The sequence below is a fragment of the Sciurus carolinensis genome, chromosome 2 (genome assembly GCF_902686445.1).
Source record: "Sciurus carolinensis chromosome 2, mSciCar1.2, whole genome shotgun sequence".
In the NCBI taxonomy this organism is placed as follows: domain Eukaryota; kingdom Metazoa; phylum Chordata; class Mammalia; order Rodentia; family Sciuridae; genus Sciurus; species Sciurus carolinensis.
The window spans coordinates 136,518,966-136,539,998 of NC_062214.1; the positions used below are offsets into that span (position 1 = coordinate 136,518,966).

Below are 21,033 nucleotides of genomic sequence, written 5' to 3' on the forward strand. Positions count from 1 at the left end.
TGTGGTATATCATAATAAGAAGATTATTTTATTAAATATCATCCAAACTGTATTACAAAAATTTCTCTCAAATTTTATACTGCCTGCTTTCCTTCTTTGAGAATCCACTCTGAATGCTTGAATATCTACAAAGTTTTGCTGAGTGTTCATGATATACACATACTATTAAGAATATATAGTTTCATTCCTTTGCTCAGGCACTTAGAGGGTAAAAAAAATCACATGGAGGATGGCTGTTTTCAGATTAGTGGTAGAAGAGACTATTATTAGTTTTGCTTTAAAAAATAATATTTGTAGCATGTCTTCCTTAGGTGTCCAGGTTTGAAGGAACTTGAATGAGGAGAGTTGTTAAGAGAAGGAAAACAGGAACTATTTGAGAAAAAAAGAAATGGAAGAATAAGGAAAAAATATGCAACATAAAAGCAGGAGAAATAAATAAGAAGATGAAGTTTATTTGTGGTAAGTGAGGGAAATGGAACAAGGAAGAGAAAACCAGGACAATGATGTATACAAGGATAAGACTACTGGCCCTTACTGGACATTGTTTTTGATTTTTGAGTGCCTGACAACCAGGATGCACTCAAGAAATATTTGTTGAATAACTATTACTAGGGAGTCAGAAGGTTAAGGATTCAAAAGAAAAGGAAACATGGTTGAAGCACTACATGAAAAGTTGTTTAAAGCTGAATTTAAGAGTAATTAGATAAAAGAGGCTGTAGTCTTAGAGAAGAACAGAAGAATCCTAAAGTAATACAAATAGTAAATTAATTTGATTTAATGTATTTACTTTTTGAAGGACTAGATGTTCTGAGGAAAGCATGGTCTCTAAAGGTAAGCAGTTCCGAAGGTCATCAGCTATGTTTTTCAACATTATGTCATTATTGTCTTGAGTGAATTCATCAAAATCTCCTGGGGGAAAAATAAAGAAATAGTTCTTATAATTGTAGTCATGCCTAGATTAAATGATTAAAATGGATATTTTTCATCAGACAGCATCAATTTATAAAAATAAACCTTTTAAAAAGTGACAAACTCAAGCCAGGTGCTGTGGTGCAGGCCTATAATCCCAGAGGTTGAGGCAGGAGGATCATGAGTTCAAAGCTTGCCTCAGCAAGAGAGTCGCTAAGCAACTCGGGTGAGACCCTGTCTCCAAATAACATACAAAAGAGGGCTGAGGATGTGGCTCAGTGGTTGAATGCCTCTGAGTTCATTCCCTAGTAACCACCCTCACCAAAAAAAAAAAAAAAAAAAAAAGACAAATTCAAGGGTTTTTTTTTGGGTACTGGGGAATGAACCCAGGGGTGCTTTACCACTGAGATACATGTCCAGCCCTTTTTTAATTTTTGATTCTGACACAGGGTCTTGTTAAGTTGTTTAGGCCTTGCCAAATTGCTGAGGCTGGCCTCAAACCTGCAATCCTCCTGCGTCAGCCTCTTGCTGGGATTCTAGGTGTGCACCACCATACCTGGCAACAAATTCAAGTTCTAAAACAGGTTTAACTTAAAATGTTGTACTTTTTCTTTTCCCAAATTGCCAATCAAAGCAGACATTTAAGAAAATATGTAGTATTTTAACTGTTATTTTTATTCAAAAGTACTTTCTTTAGTATGTAGAGTCTCAAGCTCATTAATAAGTAGTCAAATATTTTATCTCTGACTACATGGATCTCAGAAATTTAGGAGTCATTGCTCAAGGGCTACTAAGATTACCTTAGTAATCTAAATATCCCTGACTCCAATAAAATGTGCTTGACTTCAAATTTAAAAAGACACTAACATCCTAACATCTGGAATAAACTATACCATAAATAATCATGTTGCTCTGCTGCACTAGAGCAGAAGATAAAATGATAATTAAAATAGTATGTTTCTGAAGGTTGTGGCTTAATTTTGAGTGGTCTGATAAAAGAAGAAGATGGGGGAGAAGAATGGGAGAGAAGCAATAAAAATGGTGAAGAGATTAATAGTTGGTGAATCTAGATGAGGATATAAAATGGTGTTCATTGTTGTTTCACCTTTTCTGTGGGCTAATATATATATATATTACCAGATATTGAACCCAGGGATGTTTTACCATTGAGTTTCTTCCTCAGCCCTTTTTGTTTGTTTTGAAACAGGATCTAAGTTGCTTAAGGCCTTGCTGAGTTGCTGAGGCTGGCCTTGAATTTGAGATCCTCCTGCCTCAGTCTTCTGAGCTAATGGGACTGTAGGTATCTGCCCCTGTGTCTGGCAGTGAGTTTATTTTTTAATTGATTCTAAAACAAGTATAATTTCTAAGCAGTTCATGTACAAATTTAAAATAGAATGACTTACCTAGAAATAAAATACTTTTGGCTACTCTCCAGGATGCTAAAAGCAGACTGGAATGAACTCGATAAAATGATGGAATAGAAAACAAAGTATTTTATCTTTCCTTTAAGAGACTGTCTCATACTAAATTCTTGGTAGGATAAAATGACCCCAAGGAATTGTATCTTTCTTACTGTTTAAAATAGCTATAGGGAATGAGATATAACTGGCTGATAGAGCACATGTAAGTGCTGTATTTACCACTGCCACCACAACAAAATGAAAGAAAGAAAAACAGCTATAGAATGAAAACAAGGACATCCTGAAGGAAATGTCATCCATTTCCACATCCCCCAAATGTCTGGTTGTCTTTAAGTAAGCTCATGATCTTCTTTATTAAAAAAAATATTTAAACTGATCCATACAACATAAAAATTATATATATTTAAGAGGTGTCATGAGGTATTGATACATGCACACAGGGTATACTGTTTAAATCAGGTTGAACATATACATACTTATTTATGGTAAAAACATTCAAAATCCTTTATTCTAGCTTTTTGAAATATACAGTACATTATTATCACCATACTGTGCAATAGCATATTGTGATCAGAAATGTATGTCACAAATAACTTAAAATTGCAGGTTTTACAGCTTACAAAATTCTTTCATACAGAAACTAAGTCATTTAACTATTACAACATCCTTGTGAGAAAGACAAAGTAAGATTACATTTACAGATTAGGAAACTGGGTGGGTCTTTTATGGTCAAAACAATTGCCAAAAGTTACAAAGCAGACCAACAACTACAATGATGCTCCTGAAAAATGTGTTCTTTTTCTCTATTCCACTGAGTTCCTATGTACAAAGATGCTTTCTCTACATAAATTCTCTTTGAGCAATAATAATTAATACCAAGATAAATTACTTGGCTCTCCGTACTAATGTGGGAAGGCCTTTTAACTCTTTTTCAAAAGTTTCTTTGCATACCTAGGATATTATTCTAAGTTATTGCTTCAAATAATTTCTAGGAGACAATATAAATTATAGAGAACAAAAATAATATTTAAGATGACTTTCTGGGCTGGAGATGTAGTTCAGAGGTAGCACACTTGCCTGTGTGAGTCCCTGGGTTCAATCCCTAGCAACACACATACACACACACACATACACACACACCCACAAAAGCCTTCCAAATTATTTTAGGTGGAACTTAATTAACATCTTTGATGCATTTTTTTTTTTATACTAGCTTTTTTCATTGTACTTCTGAAACCTAAATTTTCCCAGGGTGCTAATTAATATCTAACGTTTGTTTAGTTTCCTTCTGTAGCTAGAACACAATGTGAGAGCTACTATGATTCAAATTTAATTCTAATAATATTACTTACACCAGTGATTCTTGTTAAGTGGTGTAACTAAAGAAGCAAAAAAAAATATATATATATATCTTATTAAATTATTTTATGGCCTTTTTGGGTTTAATTCTGTAACAAAAATAACATGTTAATAAAAGAGTTTTGCCTTTATAAAATCAGAGTCTTAGAGCAGAAAAGGAATTTGCACTATGACCTTGTACTAAAAGGCAAAATACCATATATGAATCCTTTGATATCTTTTATCTAGTTGTTCAATCTTTACCACATTAAGGACAGCATTTTTTCCAGAATCTTCCCCTCTATAACCTAAAAAAAAATTTTTTTTTAGTTATAGATGAACACAATACTTTACTTCATTTATTTATTTTTATGTGGTGCTGAGGATCAAACCCAGTACCTTGCATGCCAGGCAAGCACACTATGACTAAGCTACAACCCCAGCCCTTTAACTCAAATTTTTTTTCAATTTCAGCTTAACGTTATCATTCTCTTTAATGTTATACATTTACTAAATGAGTCCTTAAGGTATACTAGAATTTTCAGAGCTTATCAAACGTAACCATTAACTTCTAAGAACCCTATAAGGTGGTACTATTAACAGTTGTTTCCACAATAAAAAAAAAAATCTGAGATTAGACGATTAAGTTATTTGCCTTAGATCACACAGGCCAGAAACTGGGAGAACTGGGATGAGAAGGCAGGTCCAAGTCTGAATTACAATATCATACAGCCTCTCTAAGTGGAAAGAAGGCAGCTAGTAGCAGGTCTTCTATCACTTCCTTAGTCTTTTCTCCCTCATTCTAAGCATGGTTCTTCATATGATGTGGCAGCCATATCCTTTGTCATCTTTGCTATCTTACGGGCTTTCTCAACAGACTCTTTAATAAAATTTGGCCCTGGAACTGAACATTTTGGCAAACCTAGTTCTCCAGCCCATGATTACCTTAGCTTGTTTTCTTCTTCTATAATTTTGTACAACTCTAGAACTCTGACTATTACTGCTACTGGGTTATTGATAAAATTGGGAGGAATGGTGGCAGCAATAGAGTCATAATGGATCATATGTAAAAATCTAGGAAGCTGGAGAAATGTGAGACTGGTGGTAAACTATGAACCATCACTATGAATTTCCAGCTGATTCCTTAGTTAAATGTATTTATCTGGGAGTCAATCCACCAAATGATGTAAGCATCACCAGTCAAAATCAAAGGTACGTTTAAATTGCATATTAAATTACTCAGTCACCACTTATTCATTCATAAGGGAAGATTGCATTTGTGTGTGTCTGTTTATACAGTGCTAGGGATCAAACCCAGAGCTTTGCTTATGCTGGGCAAGCACTCTAACACTGAGTAACACCCCCAGCCCCAAGACTGGTGTTGGAGGCTCTCAGGTGGAAATGAGAGGCATCCCTTAACATGGACAACAAACTCTGATTTAACCACATTCAAGGATGAACAGATTTCTTTATTTACTGAAGGGTTTTTACATCCTGATTCTAGTCAAGAGGATCAAAATAAGGGCTTTAGGTGGTCAAAAAAAGGCACGTGAAGACGTATGCATGGGTGTGGAAATATATTTTCTTTTTAATTTTTTTTAGTTGTCAATGGACCTTTATTTTATTAATATGCAGTGCTGAGAACAGAACCCAGTGTGTCACACATGTTAGGCAAGCGCTTTACCACTGAGCTACAACTCCAGCCCTGGAAATATATTTTCTAAAAAAGTTTTCTTAAGAGATGTTTAGGGGCTGGAGTTGTGGCTCCGTGGTAGAGCACTTGCCTGGCATGTGTGAGGTCTTGGGTTTGATCCTTAGCATCACATATAAATAACTAAATAAATAAGAGTCCATCGACAATTAAAAAAAGAGATGTTTAGTAATAATAGTTAATACTTATTGGGTACTATATGTAAGTCACTGTGCTACATGCTGTACATGCATTTCCTTTTAGTCTTCAAAACATCTGAGGTAATACCATTATCTTCTCCATTTTTGGTTCCAGAGTCAAGCAATCAAACATTGCACAATGAGGTATAAGAATCACTCATTTAGGGTTGGGGATATAACTTAGCTGGTAGAGAGCTTGCCTAGCATGCACAAGACCCTGGGTTCAATCCCTAGCACCACCCAAAACAATAACAACAACAAAACAACAAAAACACAAAAGTTAAAAAAAAAAAAAAAAAGCCCACTCATTTAAAATCATTTCTCGGGGATGGGGTAGAGCACTTGCCTACCATGTATTGAGGTGCTAGGTTTGCTACTTAACATCATTAAAAAAATAATAATTTCTCCTTGGGTTCTGGTTCTTATTTTCAACTTTTAGTTAAAACCATCCTCACTTAGCTAGCTATGTCCTGTTCTCTAGGATGCTAACTCTGGGAAAAACTCTGAATAGAGGTTTTAAAAAAAAAAAGTAGATTTTGGAATTGAGACCACTTGAATTCAAATCCTGGGCCCATGAATTAATTAGGTGAGTTACATGCCCAATTTAATCATTTAAGAGTTAAAAATACTCATCTCATGTTTTCATAAATGTTTTTATTCTGTTCTTTTTATCTAAAATGTCATGGATTCATAATAGTAGATACTTTCAGACTTCAAAGGGAAATTTTTATCTCAAGAAGGTTAAAATTAATTTTACTATTTGTAATGGTTGTCAAGTAACTTTTGAAATGAATAGCAAGACTTTTTTTTTTTTTTTCTAATAACTGCTATAAAATATCAGAAAGGTACAATATGGTATTACGGAAGCCTGTAAAACTGGAATTCACTTTAGTTACTCAGGAGGCTGAGACAGGAAGAATGCTTGAGACTAGGGGTATATGGTCAGTCTGGGGAACATAAAAAAAAAAATTTATATATCTGCATCAAAAAAAATTAAATTTGTTGAAACATTATTTCTAAAGTTTGTTAAATATTCCATCATATGTGTGGTCTCTAACTATTCACTCCTACGCCTTGACAGTTAGATATAGTCATAGTTGTGAAAAATTAGGAACACTGCCACTAACGTTTTGGTCCATCGTCCGCTTATATCTCTAGGATTATTTCCTTACTATATATTTTTTTCAAATTGGAAAGTACTTAAACATTGCAAGGGCTTTTGCTACATATTTGCAAATTTCTTGCCTGAAAGATTTTATCACTTTAACAGATGTGAATAAGATTATATGTCTCATCAAACCATCATAGCATTGAATATTATCACAAACAAACCTGGTTGTTTTAATTTGCATTTACTTTCTAGTGAGGCTGACCATATTTTAACATGTATAAAAGCTACTGCAGAAACAGTATGTAACTTGGAGAAAGATTAAAGGAAAGTGCAAATCAGCTACCCAAGGACAGTAAAGTTTTTCTCAAATTATATAAGTAGGTGGGAAGGGAAGAGAGATAGAAGAGCTTCTCTAAAGTGCAAAATTAATTTAAAATTTCCTACACACACACTCTCACATACACACACTATATATATATATATACACATATATATATATGTGTGTGTGTGTGTGTGTGTGTGTATATATATATATATTTATTTATTTTGGGGGTGGGGTCCTGGGGATTGAACCCTGGGATGGGGGTGCTTAACCACTGAACATCTTTACCCCTTTTTTGAAATTTTGAGACAGAGTCTTGATAAGTTGCTTAATGTCTTGATAAACTGATGGGCTGCCTTCAAACTCAGGTCCTTCTGCCTCAGGCTCCTGGGCTGCTGGGATTATAGGTGTGTGCCATGGTGCCTGTGCCCCTAATTATATTTGAATTAAATACATGGGGAATGAAACATCACAAGGATGATAGTCTGTGAATCAAACTCACTTTTTATATCTAGTCAGGTATTAAGTCCTACCACTTTTAACTTTAAATCCTATTACCTCTTCATTCCCACTTAAACAACCTCACAGCCAACAGTCAATGCTTCACACTTACACACATTACTACCTCATATATAACTCCTTGATTTCAGTTTCTCCCCACTATAAGAGACCTCACATACTTACTTTAAACCAATCTTGTTTAAACCTCAATTTCTTGTGGAACTTGGGGCTGAACTGAGGGGTATTCTACCACTGAGCTACATTCTCAGTCCTTTATATTTTTTATTTTGAGAGGGAGTCTTGCTCAGTTGCCCATGCTGACTTCAAACTTGTGATTCTTCTGCCTCTGCTTGTCAAGTAGCTGGGATCAGAGGCGTGCACCACCACATCTGGTTCAAAAATTACATATACTTGACAATCAAAATTGAGTAAATTTAAGATACCATTTGTAATAGCATTATCAGGGTAAATCTGAGAAAAAATGTGAAAGATTATATAATGAAAACTACAAAATATGCTTGTAGCCTGTGATTAAGTACTAGCCTTTTTGCATATTCTCTAGGATCTCTATGTAGAGAATTAAGTTGTGTGTGAACAGTTTTACTTTTTACTTTCTAATTGGGATACTTCCTTTTTTTTTTTTTTTTTTTTTTAGTTTTGTCCATGAAATACTGGTTAGAATCTCTATTCAGTTATGGTGAATCCACTGACTGATTTTCTAATGTCTAAACAACAGGGCATTCCTGGGATAAACCTACTTGCTCATGCTATATTATTCTTTTTACATATCATAGCCATTTTAAATATACAACAAAGGAGATTTTGAGAAAAGTACAATTATTTTATTTGATGGAAAATTTTTGCTCAGTACACTTTTCTAGTTTTTGCTATTTCTAATATTATCTCATGATTGAGAACTTGTAAGTTCATGTGGTTTTAATAAAGATCAGAAAATCTGAAGTTACAAGGATACCTCCTCATGACTAATACAATATAAAATTGGAGCAATAGGCTAACAGATATAACTAGATCCTAGACTCACTTTTAGAACTGTGGAAATTTCAAAGAACCTCTAACAACTCTAGCTGCTCAGCCACACAATCAATTCTGCTCAATGAAGACGTGTTTAAATAAAGGATACAGAAAAGTGTCTAGGAGCTTCTATTCAACAATTATTTTCTTTAAGTATTTAAATATTTCCTTGATGATATTGCTAATTTCCTTAGAGCAAACACCAATTTTCTCCTTTGTAATTTGATCCTAAGTAAAACTGTATTGAACTATTGGCTTGACTTCCCCCATTTATATTTGCATAGCCAGGAAAACTTCAGAGGTTTCAGAATAACATGTTAACAAATCAATGTTTCAATGTTTGCACATGTGCATGCACACACACACACACACACACACACACACACACATACACACTTCTCTATGGGAGCCCCACTTGCAGTTCTAGCTTTCAGCTTCCTTTACTTAAGGGACTGCAGTCATTTCCCTATATAATATATACTACTTTTTATTGTTTTTTTTGAGGTGCTGGGGATAGAACCCAGGGTCTTGGGCATGCTAGGCAAACACTCTACCACTCAGTTTCACCCCCATCTCACTTTCCTGCACTTTGAAATCTAGATTTACATCAGGAGATAGAAGGGAAGAGATGCTCTGTTGTCAATGAACTGAGGTACTACTGTCTTTTTAATTGCTTTATATGTAGTGAAGGAGGGACCTCTATTTGCCTGCTTTGCTCCTTGGAGTTCATCCTTCCAAACTGGTGCTCCATGTTTCCTAGACCTTTATTTAGCCTAAGTTGTATTAAGACAAAATGTAGGCTCCTACCTGAACTTCTTCTAAATTTTAAATTGTAGCAGACATTGCCAAGTGCTTGGCTTTGTCCAGGTTCAAGTTTCAGATTCTACCAGCATGATTATAAATGACCTAAAGTCTTAGTGTGATAATCCCACTGTCCTTACAGAGACCACAAATTTTATTCCTTCTTTTGTGTATTTGAAATTATTTTGAATTTACCTGTTAGCAGTATTTAAATGTCATTCAGTTTTTAAAAAATAATACGGCGTGTTTTTTGTCACAATACCATTTATTTATTCATCTATCTATTTATTTACTTATTTTGGCACTGGGGATTGAACTTAGGGGCACTTGACCACTGAGCCACATACCCAGTCCTATTTTGTATTTCATTTAGAGACAGGGTCTCAATGAGTTGCTGAGCGTCTCGCTTTTTGCTGAGGTTGGTTTTGAACTCATGATCCTCCTGTCTCAGCTATTTTTTTATGTGATGCTGAGGATTGAACCCAGTGCCTCACATGTGCTAGGCAAGCACTGTACCACTGAGCTACAACCCCAGCCCTGTCAACCAGTTTTTAAAAATATATATATATCTTTTGAGTTGTAGGTGGACACAATACCTTTATTTTTATGTGGTACTGAGGATCTCAGGGCATCCCGTGTGCTAGGCAACTGGTCTACCACTGAGCCACAATCCCCATCCGGTCATCCAGTGTTAACAAACAGGAAACTCAAAACCAAAGTCATACTCAATGCCTATTATTCTCTTGCTATTTCATTAAATGGTATAAAAGTTCGAGGAGTCACAATGATTAAAGGTTTAAGTAAATATACAAATGAGATATTATGTAAGTGACAATGCCAGAGAAAAAAATAATTCTTTTTTCCTGAACAAAGAAAATCAGGAAAACAAGAAATGGTTGTCTGGAAAAATCTTTAGTGCCACATATAGACCACTTGATTAAAAAAAAGTACACCAAAAGTTTCAGTTTGGAAAAATGAAATGGATGATGGTGACAGTACTTAATGCCATTGAACTATACACTAAAAAATGGTTAAAATGGTAAATATTAAGTTATGTGTATTTTGCCACAATAAAAAGGCACATACTGTTTTTCTAGGTTGATTTTAAAAAGTACACCACTTTCACTTTAAGATGTGACACTCTCAACACTGAGACTTTTTTTTTACAAAATTAACATCCAGACATGCTTTCAAGTCATCCTGATTTTGAAATATGGAGTCTCAGATGATGCTCTAAAGTCAGAGATTTAATTTACAAATGGTTCCATAAGACTTAAATGTTCTCAAAAGGAAGGATATTTCAATAATTTTGCAACTTCCAGGAAAGGCAATAAGAGAACTTCTGTAAGCATTCAGTGTTTGTAGATTAAATGACCTTGGATTGATGAACGTAAAAAAACTAGATGGAAGTTGTTGATTACACACATGTGTTTATTTTTGAGACAAGGTCTGCCTATGTTGCCCATGCTGGCCTGGAACCCTGATTCCAGTGGCTGGGATTATAGGAATGCAGACAGCAGCCCACTATAAGAAAGGATTTAAATGAAGTAACATAAGAATAAATATTTTGGAAATCCTATCTTGAGATAATATTGTATGTGTATATAAATATGAAGCTCTACCTCTGGTTTTCTAGTTTCCAGGATAAACATCTCTATCAGATGTTCAAGTTAACATTGGTTTGGCATATTATTTAAAATGATATCCAAAAATATTTAATAATTATTTTAATACCTAAACCTGGTGATTTACTCTAAGATCACAAAAACAGAGTTTTTGGAAGAGGTCAAGGTTGAAAGTCTAAAATTGGGAGTCATCAGAAAACAAGAATATTTCAAATGAGTCTGAACAAAAATAACCCTGGAAATGAACATTTAGAGGTAGAGAGGTATGGTTTGGCATAGTAACCAAAAAGAGACTATACAATTTTTGTGTTTCTGTTTTCACTAGGTATCACTTTGCTAGAATAGAAAGATCTTATTTTTCAATAACCATATCTATTTACCAATTTCCTCAGTTCTAACTTGTGCTTTTTATCATTTTTTAATTTTAAATTAAGCCGTTTAAAATCAAAGTCACACGCCGAAAAACTGCTATTAAATGGTCCATTTAACAATGGAGAAAATACAGGTGATTTTACCTACAGGGTAATATTTTCTAGTTCTACGGGCCAAAACCTTTTTTGTAAAATGCTTTTTCAGGTAGTATTCATTTGTGAGAGTAATGAGGAGGTCAAAGCCCAACCCTTTTTCTTTTTTTCAAAAAAGGGTTTAGGCATAAGGAGGCTCTAGGTCTAAGTCTGCGAGGAAATCACAAACCACCTCCCTATAGCCTGGTTGATCTTCTTGTATCCCATCCCGAGTAGGTGGTCCTCTAAGCCGCCCAACGTCTGAGGTGTGCCGCCGTCAAACTACCCCATAGAAAAGCAGAGGTCAGTACAGCGACCCCAGGGAAGGCTTTCGGTTTCACCTCTGCTAAATCTCCAAAGGTCAGTGCCCTCAGCATATCCTTGCCCCCATTGCCGGCATCTGCCTCTGGTCGCTTACGTGTAGTTCGCATCCACTGTAGCAGCGCTGGGCGGTCAGCAGGAGCCACGGAACCCAGCAGTTGAAGTATAGCTCGCTGAGCGGCGCAAAACTCCATGTTCTGCAGCAAGCAGCTCAGGATCGCGTTCGAATAGCGCACGCGCACCCGAGGTGAGTCCCGACTTCTGACCCCACCCTCCGTGGATCCCGCCTCACTGGACTACGAAACCCCTAAGCCACGCCCCGTTTTGGAGTTCTCAGAAGCACCTCCTTCGATCTAGTTCCCTTTTCTTAAGGTGGCTCCTCGAGGCCTGACTTTCTTTCCTAGATTGCGCCCCGAGGGAGCCTAATTTGCTACTAAATGTGCTTCCGCAGTCACTTAACGGTACAAAACTGAAACCAAAGCCAATCGAAACAAAGGAAACACTTCCCCGAATCCTTTCGGCAGATGTACCGAAAAAAAGCGGCGCTGTGCCCCGGAAACGGAAGTGTATCCTCTTTAGAAAGGCTGGACTACGCCGAGTGATGACGTCTCCTCATGGGCGGAAGGTTCGGTGGCAGTCGTCGGTCTTCAGCTGGTGGTAGTTGGTGTCTCGGTGTTGGGCGCTGGGACCCTAGTTAAATGTAGTTTGGGGAGTTGGGTTGTGGGGTCGTATTTTTCTGTCTGCTCCCACCTTCCCTGGGTTTCCTTTCACCTCCTGGGCCTCGCGGAGGACTCCCCGGCCCTTAGGGCCACGGCGTCAGCAGTGTTTTTTTGCGGTAAGTGTGTGCATTTTCCTTTCTGCAGACTACGGTGGGACAGTTAGGGCTATCTCCTACCCTGGTAAGTGGGCGAGAGCCTTCGGAGGGAGTGACCTTTTCTCGCCACTTTCTGACGTGTCACGAAGACTGAGGTGGTCTGGCCTTTTTATCTTGTGTCCTCCGGTAGAAATTTTAGTAAAACGTGCTGTGACCCTTTAAGTTGACCTCAGATTTACCTGGGCCAAGTGAGATGAAGGTATTTGTAGATTTGACTCTGGTAAATTTGCTTTCTTGAGCAAGAATTAGATGTGGCTACTTCCCCCAGAACCTTTGGATATGTACCAGATTTTATTTTCCTTTGTATTGTAGTGTTTAACACATTGTCCTGCATATGTAACATAGATAATGAGTAAGAATGACCGGTGTTCGGTGCTAGTGATAAGATACATCGGGTTGCTTTCTATACTGTACCTACCATTCGACACTACGGACCATCCATTTTTTGAAACTCCTTTATTGGTTTCTTGATGCCATATTCACCTGATTCTTTCATATGCTTCGTTCAACAAAACATTTATTTGTTCTTAACTTTAGTGATACAGAAATGAAATACACAAACCTGCCATTGAGAAGCTAATAGTACAAGAGAAAGAGAGGCACATAATATACATTATATCAAGATGAATAATGAGGGCTGGGGTTGTAAGCTCAGTGGTAGAAACGCTTGCCTGGCATTTGTGAGGCACTGAGTTTGATCCTCAGCATCACTGAAAAACAAATCAATGAAATAAAGATACTGTGTTCGTATATAACTAAGAAAACTTTTTTAAAGATTTTAAAAGATGAATAATGAGAACTCTAGTTAGGCATAAAGAATGGAAAGATTTGGGAACACAGATAAGCATTTATGTGCTTTTTAAAAGATGTATGGCACTCACCAAGTTGCTATTACAATCTAGCCTCAGTTCCTCATCTATCTAATAGGCTTATTATAGGGTGAAAGGAAATTAGGTAACATGTTTGGTATGGTGCCTAGAAAATAGTAATCATGGTGCTATAGAGAAGGGAAACATTGCCCTCAAACCCCTTTTTCCCAGTTTGTTTGATATGACCAATTACTGTTTTCTAACTTAATATATAGAATACCTATGTAAAAGAACCTTCAAGCCCTCCTTCCCTCTCTTTTTTTTTTTACTTTGATTTTCTTCTATGTGCCTTTGGGGGAGGGGAAAGAAATTAGTAAAAGCTTCTATCCCTTTGGTTAATTTTGGTCTTAGTTAACTCTCTTTTTAGTTGTCCCTTAGTCATTCTATAATCCGTGGTCTTTCATTGTCTTACCTTGAGAGTTCTCATCTGCATGTGACTTTTGAGACATCATCTTTATGCAGTCATTTCCAAACCTTTTTCTTTAGCCTCCATTTCATGACAATTCTGTGCTTTCTGCAAACTCAATAGGTCTATCTTCCTTTTTTCACTTTGACATGTATCATATATATAAAAGTCTATAAAATAAATGATTTTCAGAGTTTTTGATTTTGAGTTTTGACCCCTTGTTAATTAAGTTTTGTTATATGAATGTTCAGTTTAGAAAAACATAAACTGACCAGGTGCAGTGGCGCATACCTGTAATCCCAGCTACTCGGAAGGTTGAGGCAGAAGAATCACAAATCCAAGGCTAGCCTCAGCAAGTTAGGGACACTGTCTCAAAAAAGTAAAAGGAGCTGGGGATGCAACTCAGTGGTAAAGCACCCTAATACCAAAAAGAAAGTGGTGAGAGGTAAGCTGGATGTGGTGGCATGTACTGCACCTATAGTCCCAGCTATTTTGTAGGCTGAGGCAGGTTGTCTGAACCCAGGAGTTGAGAGGAGCGTGAATAACCTAGTGATGTTTTGAAATAACAAATAAAAAGGCTAATAAAACGAATGCTTATGTGCACATCCAACTTAAGTAATAGACCATTACAAACCACCCTTAAGACTTTTGCTTCTTTTCTGTATTTAGTCTTTACTTTCAAACCACCTTCCCTTTTTGCTTTTTATTCTTTGGTTAATGACATCAGTAGCGATTTGGTTATTAAAACTAGAGATTCCGGAGTAATTTTTGCCTTGTTTCTCCTTCACCTTCCACAGTCATTTGGTCATAAGTTTCCATAGATTCTACTTCATGAGTTAGTCCTTGATTCTAGTACTTTCTTGTAATTTGTCTTTGTTTCCCTGATTCAAACTCACAAGTTCTGCTAAACTTCTGGAGTATGGCTAGGGTTTGTAGTCTCCTGAGTCTTTCTCCTTTAGATGTATTTATTACATTGTTTCTAAAGATATGTTTTTACATTATATATATATATATATATAATTATTATTTTGAAACAAGATCTTGTTATAATGCTCAAGTTGGTCTTGAATTCCTGGACTTAAGTGATTTTCAGCCTCAGCCTCAGTAGCTGGGACAAATACCACTAGCCTAAAGATATTTTAAAATGATGAAACAGATTTCCATTCCTATATTTTCTTTGAAATGCAGTGATTAGTAACACTGGTACCTCAGGATAAACAGTGACCTTTTTCAAAATATAAATGCCTTGATTTGCTCTCCTAATCAAGAACTTAGTAACATTGTTTCTCCAAAAATCTTTGTTAGCTATCATCCCTGGGGATTCTGGCTGAGCCTTTTTTTTTTCCTTGAACATATGCCTCTTAAACCTCCTTTTCTTTCAAGTTATTACCTCTTGTTATTAATTGAACTTTTGTATTTCTTTTCTGCCATTAAATTATGAAGTGTTGTGTAATGTTATTTTTAATACTAAAATAAGTTTTAAATTTGAAAACCCAGTTATTTTAATTGAAGAGAAAATTGTTTGATATTTTCTGCCGTAATTGAATATAACCTGTGGTGCAAAATTAAGGAAGGGGAGTTTGTGGTATGACACATAATTTATCTTCTGAAGTTAACAAGGGAATCTTCTTTGTATTGTTAATTTATTGATTTGGAGTTAGAACTTTTCTCATACAGTAGGTATTTAATGAATATATGAATACCAATGGCAACTCTGTCTCACTACTTACCTTTTGACTAATACTGTTCAAAGTTCTCAAGTGGAGCACTTTGGAAAATAATTTTCCTCTTGACTTAAAAAATAATAGTCTTGGGCAGGGGATGTAGCTCAGTGGTAGAGTGCTTGCCTAGCACATGTGAGACACTGGGTTCTATTCTTAGCACTGTATAAAAATAAATAAATAAAACAAAGGCATACTATCCATCTACAATTACAAAAAAAAAAAAAAAGAAAGAAAGAAAGAAAATAGTCTTGATGTGGTGGTGTGCATTGTGGCGATATACAAGGGTAGTTCCAACTACTCAGGAGGCCAAGGCAGGAGGATTGCCTGAGCCTAGGAGGTTGAGGATAGTCTGGGCATCATAATGAGACCCCATCTTAAAAAATCCTTAATAAAAAATTGGATATTATCAAAAGAAATAGAAAAGACAATAAAAAAATTTCAAGTTACTTGTTGAAAGACATCCAGGCACTTGTAATTGGCACTAATGTTAAATATTCCAGAAATAACAAGTGATAATTCTTTAGGTTTTATTAAAATAAATCATACAGTTCCCCTAAAGTGTACATTTTTGAAGATTTTTAGTAAATCGTACAGTTCCCCTAAAGTGTACATTTTTGAAGATTTTTAGTGTATTTACAGTTGTGCAACCACTATGATAAATCAATTTTAGAATGTTTTCATCATCCCATGAAGAATCCCCATACTCATTAACAGTCACTCTTCATTTTATTCCATCTCCTGAATTCTAAGCAATTATTAATGTACTCTTTGTTTCTGTAGATTTGCCTAGTCTGAACATTTTTTAAGATTTTTTTTTTTTTAGTTGTAGATGGACATAATACCTTTGTTTAATTTATTTTATAAGAGTAGAACCCAGTACCTCATACATGCTAGGCAAATGCTTTACCTCTGAGCTACATCTCCAGCCCCTGAGCATTTTGTATAAATGAAATCATATGGTCTTTAGTGACTGTCTTCGGTTAGCACATTTTCAAGATTCATACTATGTATGTATTCAGTACTGTATTGCTTTTTTATTGCCTATTGATAACCCATTCTATGGATCCTATCACATTTTATGTAACCATTTGTCACTTGAGGGGTGTTTGGGTTATTTCTGCCTTTTTTGGGGGTACTACTGAGATTGAACCTGTGGGTGCTCTACCACTGAGCTACATCCCCAGCTATTTGTATATTTTATTTTGAGACAAGGTCTTGCTAAGTCATTGAGGTTAGCCTGGAACTTGCCATCCTTTTGTCTCAGTCTCCTGAGTAGCGTGATTAAAGGTATGTACTACTGTGCCCAACTGTTTCCACTTTTTGACTATTATGAATAATGCTAAGATCATCCATATACAAGTTTTTATTTGGATGTGTAATCCTTTCTCTTCCATATGTATGTAGGAGAGGAATTGCTGTGTTTAAATTAACATTTTGAGGAATTGCCAGGTGTTTCCTAAAAGACTGTACTACTTTGCCATGAACAGTATTTGAGGGTTCTGATTTCTCCCCTCCATATCCTCATCAACCCTTGTTTTTTTTTTATTACAGCTGTCCTAGTAAGTATAAAATGATATCTCATGATTATGATTTATAATTCCTTGATGGAAATAATGTTCTCTTTTAGATAGTTGTTGCTAAACTTTTTTTTACAAAAATGAACTATGTAATATATATAATTCCTGTGTATATTTTATAGTCTGCTTTTTGCATTTAAGCATATTTTAGCATTAGGAAGCCTGTTGTAGAAAAGAACTTCTCTCATTTCTGCTTCCTTTTCTGCTTCCCCCCAAACCACAATTCTTGTGAAAACTTACCTAAATTATATGCCTAGAAAATAAAATGTATAGGAATATACAGCAAGTTATTATTTGTTGTTACCAGGGGTTGGGAGTGAATAGGATTAGGGGAATTACATTTTCTATCTTAAATCTTGCTATAATACTTGAATTTTTATAATGAACATGTACCTTCTTATAATCACAAAACAAAGGTGAATTATGTCCTTGGAGGAATACGTAGATTCAGCATGAAAAATAATTCCTAAATTAGAAAGTAATAATTATCATTACACAAGTATTCAAGCATAATAATTTTATCAGGTAAAATACCAAAAAGTGCTGTGGGCATGTGTGATTGTACTACAGTGAATTCTACTTTTACGTATTCATATAAGGCACCAATATATAAAAACAATAAATAGAAAGGGGGAGGGCCAGTGGAGAGAAGAGGAAAGGAGGGAAAGGAAGGAAGGGAGGAGGTACTAGGGAATGAAATGGGCAAATTGTATTCCATGGTGCATGATTATGTCAAAATGAACACCATATTATGTTTAGCAATAATGCACTAATAAAAACATTAAAAATACCTAAAGACTATATTATTTGCTAAATTTGCTTTTCTGTGGTCCTAGACTTTGAATACATATGCTATGTAGAATTTTTAAAAATATATTTATTTTTATAGTCAGGAAAACAAATATTGGTTATGAGCTTTTGACTACGTTAGAGAAATATACTATGTAGAAGAATGTTTATGAAAATAATTTGTATATTTAGTTCCTGAGTGTATTATTGATTTTATTTTATTTTAAATTTTTTTATTTGTAGATACCTTTATTTAATTTATTTATTTTCAGGGTGGTGCTGAGAATTGAACCCAGTGCCGCACACATGCTAGGCAAGTGCTCTAACACTGAACCACACAACCTCAGCCCCTAAAAGTTGGTTTTTGAGAAGGGATTAGAATAACTTTTTCATAAGGGTTTTGTTGTGATAGAATTTGAAATGTCTTAACATTTGGTCTGTGTAGTCTCAGACAAGGCAAGGTTCTGGCAGGACTATTTATAATTGTTTGTGTAGGGAAAGGTGGCTCTTTTGAGACTGCAGCTCTTCTTGAATGACAACTAGGTATTTGTAATTGGCACTAAATTAAAAGACTCCAGTGGTTCCTCAATAATGGAACAAGCACTTTAGTAGGCAGTTCAAAAATTTTCTAACTTACACTTTGGATGATACAGGGAGAGCTACTTGATACCATTCAAGAAAGAATAGAATTAAATAGTTAATATTTTAGACACTTGCAGGCAGTTTTATACATACTGTCTCATTTAGTCCTCACAACAACTGTGCAGGTAATTACCTTGATAATGGTATTATCTCCATTTTGCAGGTGAGGACAGTGAGGCTCAGAGAGATTAAGAAACTTGCCCAAAGTAACACAGCCAGTATGTAACAGAGCTGGGATTTGAAACCAAGTCTGTCAGACTTCAAAGCCCTTGCTCTTTCCAGTACTTTACTTTGCAGCAGGTAAGTAGGATACTTGGCCTTGTGATTGCCTTACTTAGGGAACCCCAGACTGAGCCTGTTTGTGTCATTCACTATCTAACTCCTAGTCAGCCTCCTGTTAGAAGAACCTGTGACTTGGGCTAAGATCAGTCCTTGTACATTACTGATGGTAGTGGTAGTTTTCAGCTCTTTTTACTCTTCCATGAAGAGGAACATGGCCGGCTGCAGTGGTGCTTGCCTATCCCAAGTGACTCAGGAGGATCACAAGTTTCAGGCTAGCATCAGCAGTTTAAGTGAGGTCCTAGCAACTAACTTAGTGAGGCCCTGTCTCAAAATAAAAAATAAAAAGAGCCAGGGATATATTTCTGTGGAAAAGCACCCTGGGTTATCCCCAGTTACCCGCCCCCCCAATAAAAGAAAAAAAATTCAAGGTATGACTTTTTTTCTATTATAGCATAGCAGCAAAATTTGTTCCTGGAATTTGCCAGCATGGGTATTTGACCCTATTGCTTAAAGTATTATTTATACTTTAGAAATTTAGACTGTGTAACTAAAGGCTATAGAAAGTCATTTAGGATTTTTTGATAGGGAGATAACTTCTGTTACTTAAACTGCTTATTTCAAAATTGTTGAAAGGGTGGAATGAGATAATAGGTGTTAAAACCTAGGAAACTATATAGTAATCACTTGCTATTCTAAAAACCCCAATTTAAATAGAGATCCTTCTTTTGTGAAATTCTAGCATATAAAAATTTATAGATAGTATCTACAAATTTTTTAATTAGCCAAGAGTATTTTGAATGAGTGCTTGAATTGTAAATTACTCCAGTTTATGATTTAGTGTTAGATATTAATAATACCAAAAAAGCATTCTACTTTTAGTGTACATTTTAGAACAAGGAATGGTTAATTTTTAAGTATCTTACTGGAAATGCATAGAGTAAAATTTTGAAATGAATATTAAATATACAGTGTCAGTTACTTAGATCATTGAATATCTTTTGACTTGTTATAATCTGTTAGTTTATTTTAGTGGCCTTTAAGAGTTATTTGTAATTCTTTTCATAAGTTTGGCCCCTAGGGTTACTTTTTCTCAAATGTGTGAAATATTTCATTCATTTATAAAGTTCATTGTTATTACGGGCTCTCTGTATACGACTGAGGATAGGTAGAGCAGTGAGATCACAGGAGAAGCAAAAGAGACAAAAATTCCTGTCTTACGCAGCTTACACTTCAGTAGGGGGACTACAGACCACAAGTAATAAATAAATCATATGTAAGTTGATAATAGAAAATAAGTTATAATAGGAAAAATAAAGGGAGGAGGGGTTTCAGTTTAAATAAGTGATTAGAGAAGACATCACTGAGAAATGGTGTCTGCACAGTGATCTGAAGGAGATAAGAGAGGGAGCTTATATTGTCAGCCACAAAGAACATGCCAGTTAGTACTACAACCCTGAGGTAGAAATGGGTACAGTCCACAGCAAGGTGGTCAGTATGATTAAAGTCAAGGGTGTGTATGTGCATGTTTGAGGATGCCTTACAGTTCATTTTGAGGACTTGACTTTTGCATACAATGGGAAGTCATTGAAATTTTAAGCATAATTAAAGTTTAGAGAGATCTTTGGAAATTGTGGCAAAAACACTAGGTGAAAGATATTATTAGGTATTCTTATTCTTCTGTTGAAGTGCAGGTTTTTATAAGGAGAAGTATTTAAAAATATTCTGCTAGTAAGTACATATATGAGGAAAACTGTATTGAGAAACTTCACACTGAAATTTTTTTAGTTTGAAAGAGCCATTTAATATGGATAGTTATCCAGGCTCAGTGGCTCACACATCTAATCCCAGCTACTTGGGAGGCTGAAGCAGGAGGATTGCAAGTTCCAGACCAGCTTCTGCAATTTAGCAAGGCCCTGCTTCCAGAAAAAAGGAGGAGGGGGATGCTGGGGATATAGCTCTAGGGTGAAGCCCCCCCCTCCCCCCCGTTCAATCTTCAGTTTAAAAAAAGGAAAAAGAAAAAAGTAATAATATGGGCAGTTAACTTTTTAAAATGACTGGTCATCTGTTTATGACATGATCCCTAAAAAAGTTAATTG

At 35.6% G+C, this 21,033-nt stretch overlaps 2 protein-coding genes across 3 annotated transcripts in view; one reads left to right on the top strand and one right to left on the bottom strand.

Annotated features, from left to right (window-relative positions):
* LOC124977719 (uncharacterized) overlaps positions 1 to 12,299 on the bottom strand; it is a 102,702-nt gene extending 90,403 nt beyond the window's left edge. For both annotated transcript variants that reach the window (XR_007107246.1, XM_047541486.1), the window contains exons 1-2: positions 11,872 to 12,299; positions 788 to 909 (exon numbers count right to left, since the gene is read on the bottom strand). Coding sequence is in view for 1 of the 2 variants with exons in the window: in XM_047541486.1 (XP_047397442.1) it covers positions 788 to 909; positions 11,872 to 11,968 (219 nt within the window). In the remaining variant the exon portion in view is untranslated. The remainder of the gene's footprint in view (positions 1 to 787; positions 910 to 11,871) is intronic.
* Srp54 (signal recognition particle 54) overlaps positions 12,117 to 21,033 on the top strand; it is a 36,657-nt gene continuing 27,740 nt past the window's right edge. Inside the window, 1 exon segment of the mRNA XM_047541483.1 lies at positions 12,117 to 12,399. The gene's annotated coding sequence lies outside the window, so the exon portion shown is untranslated.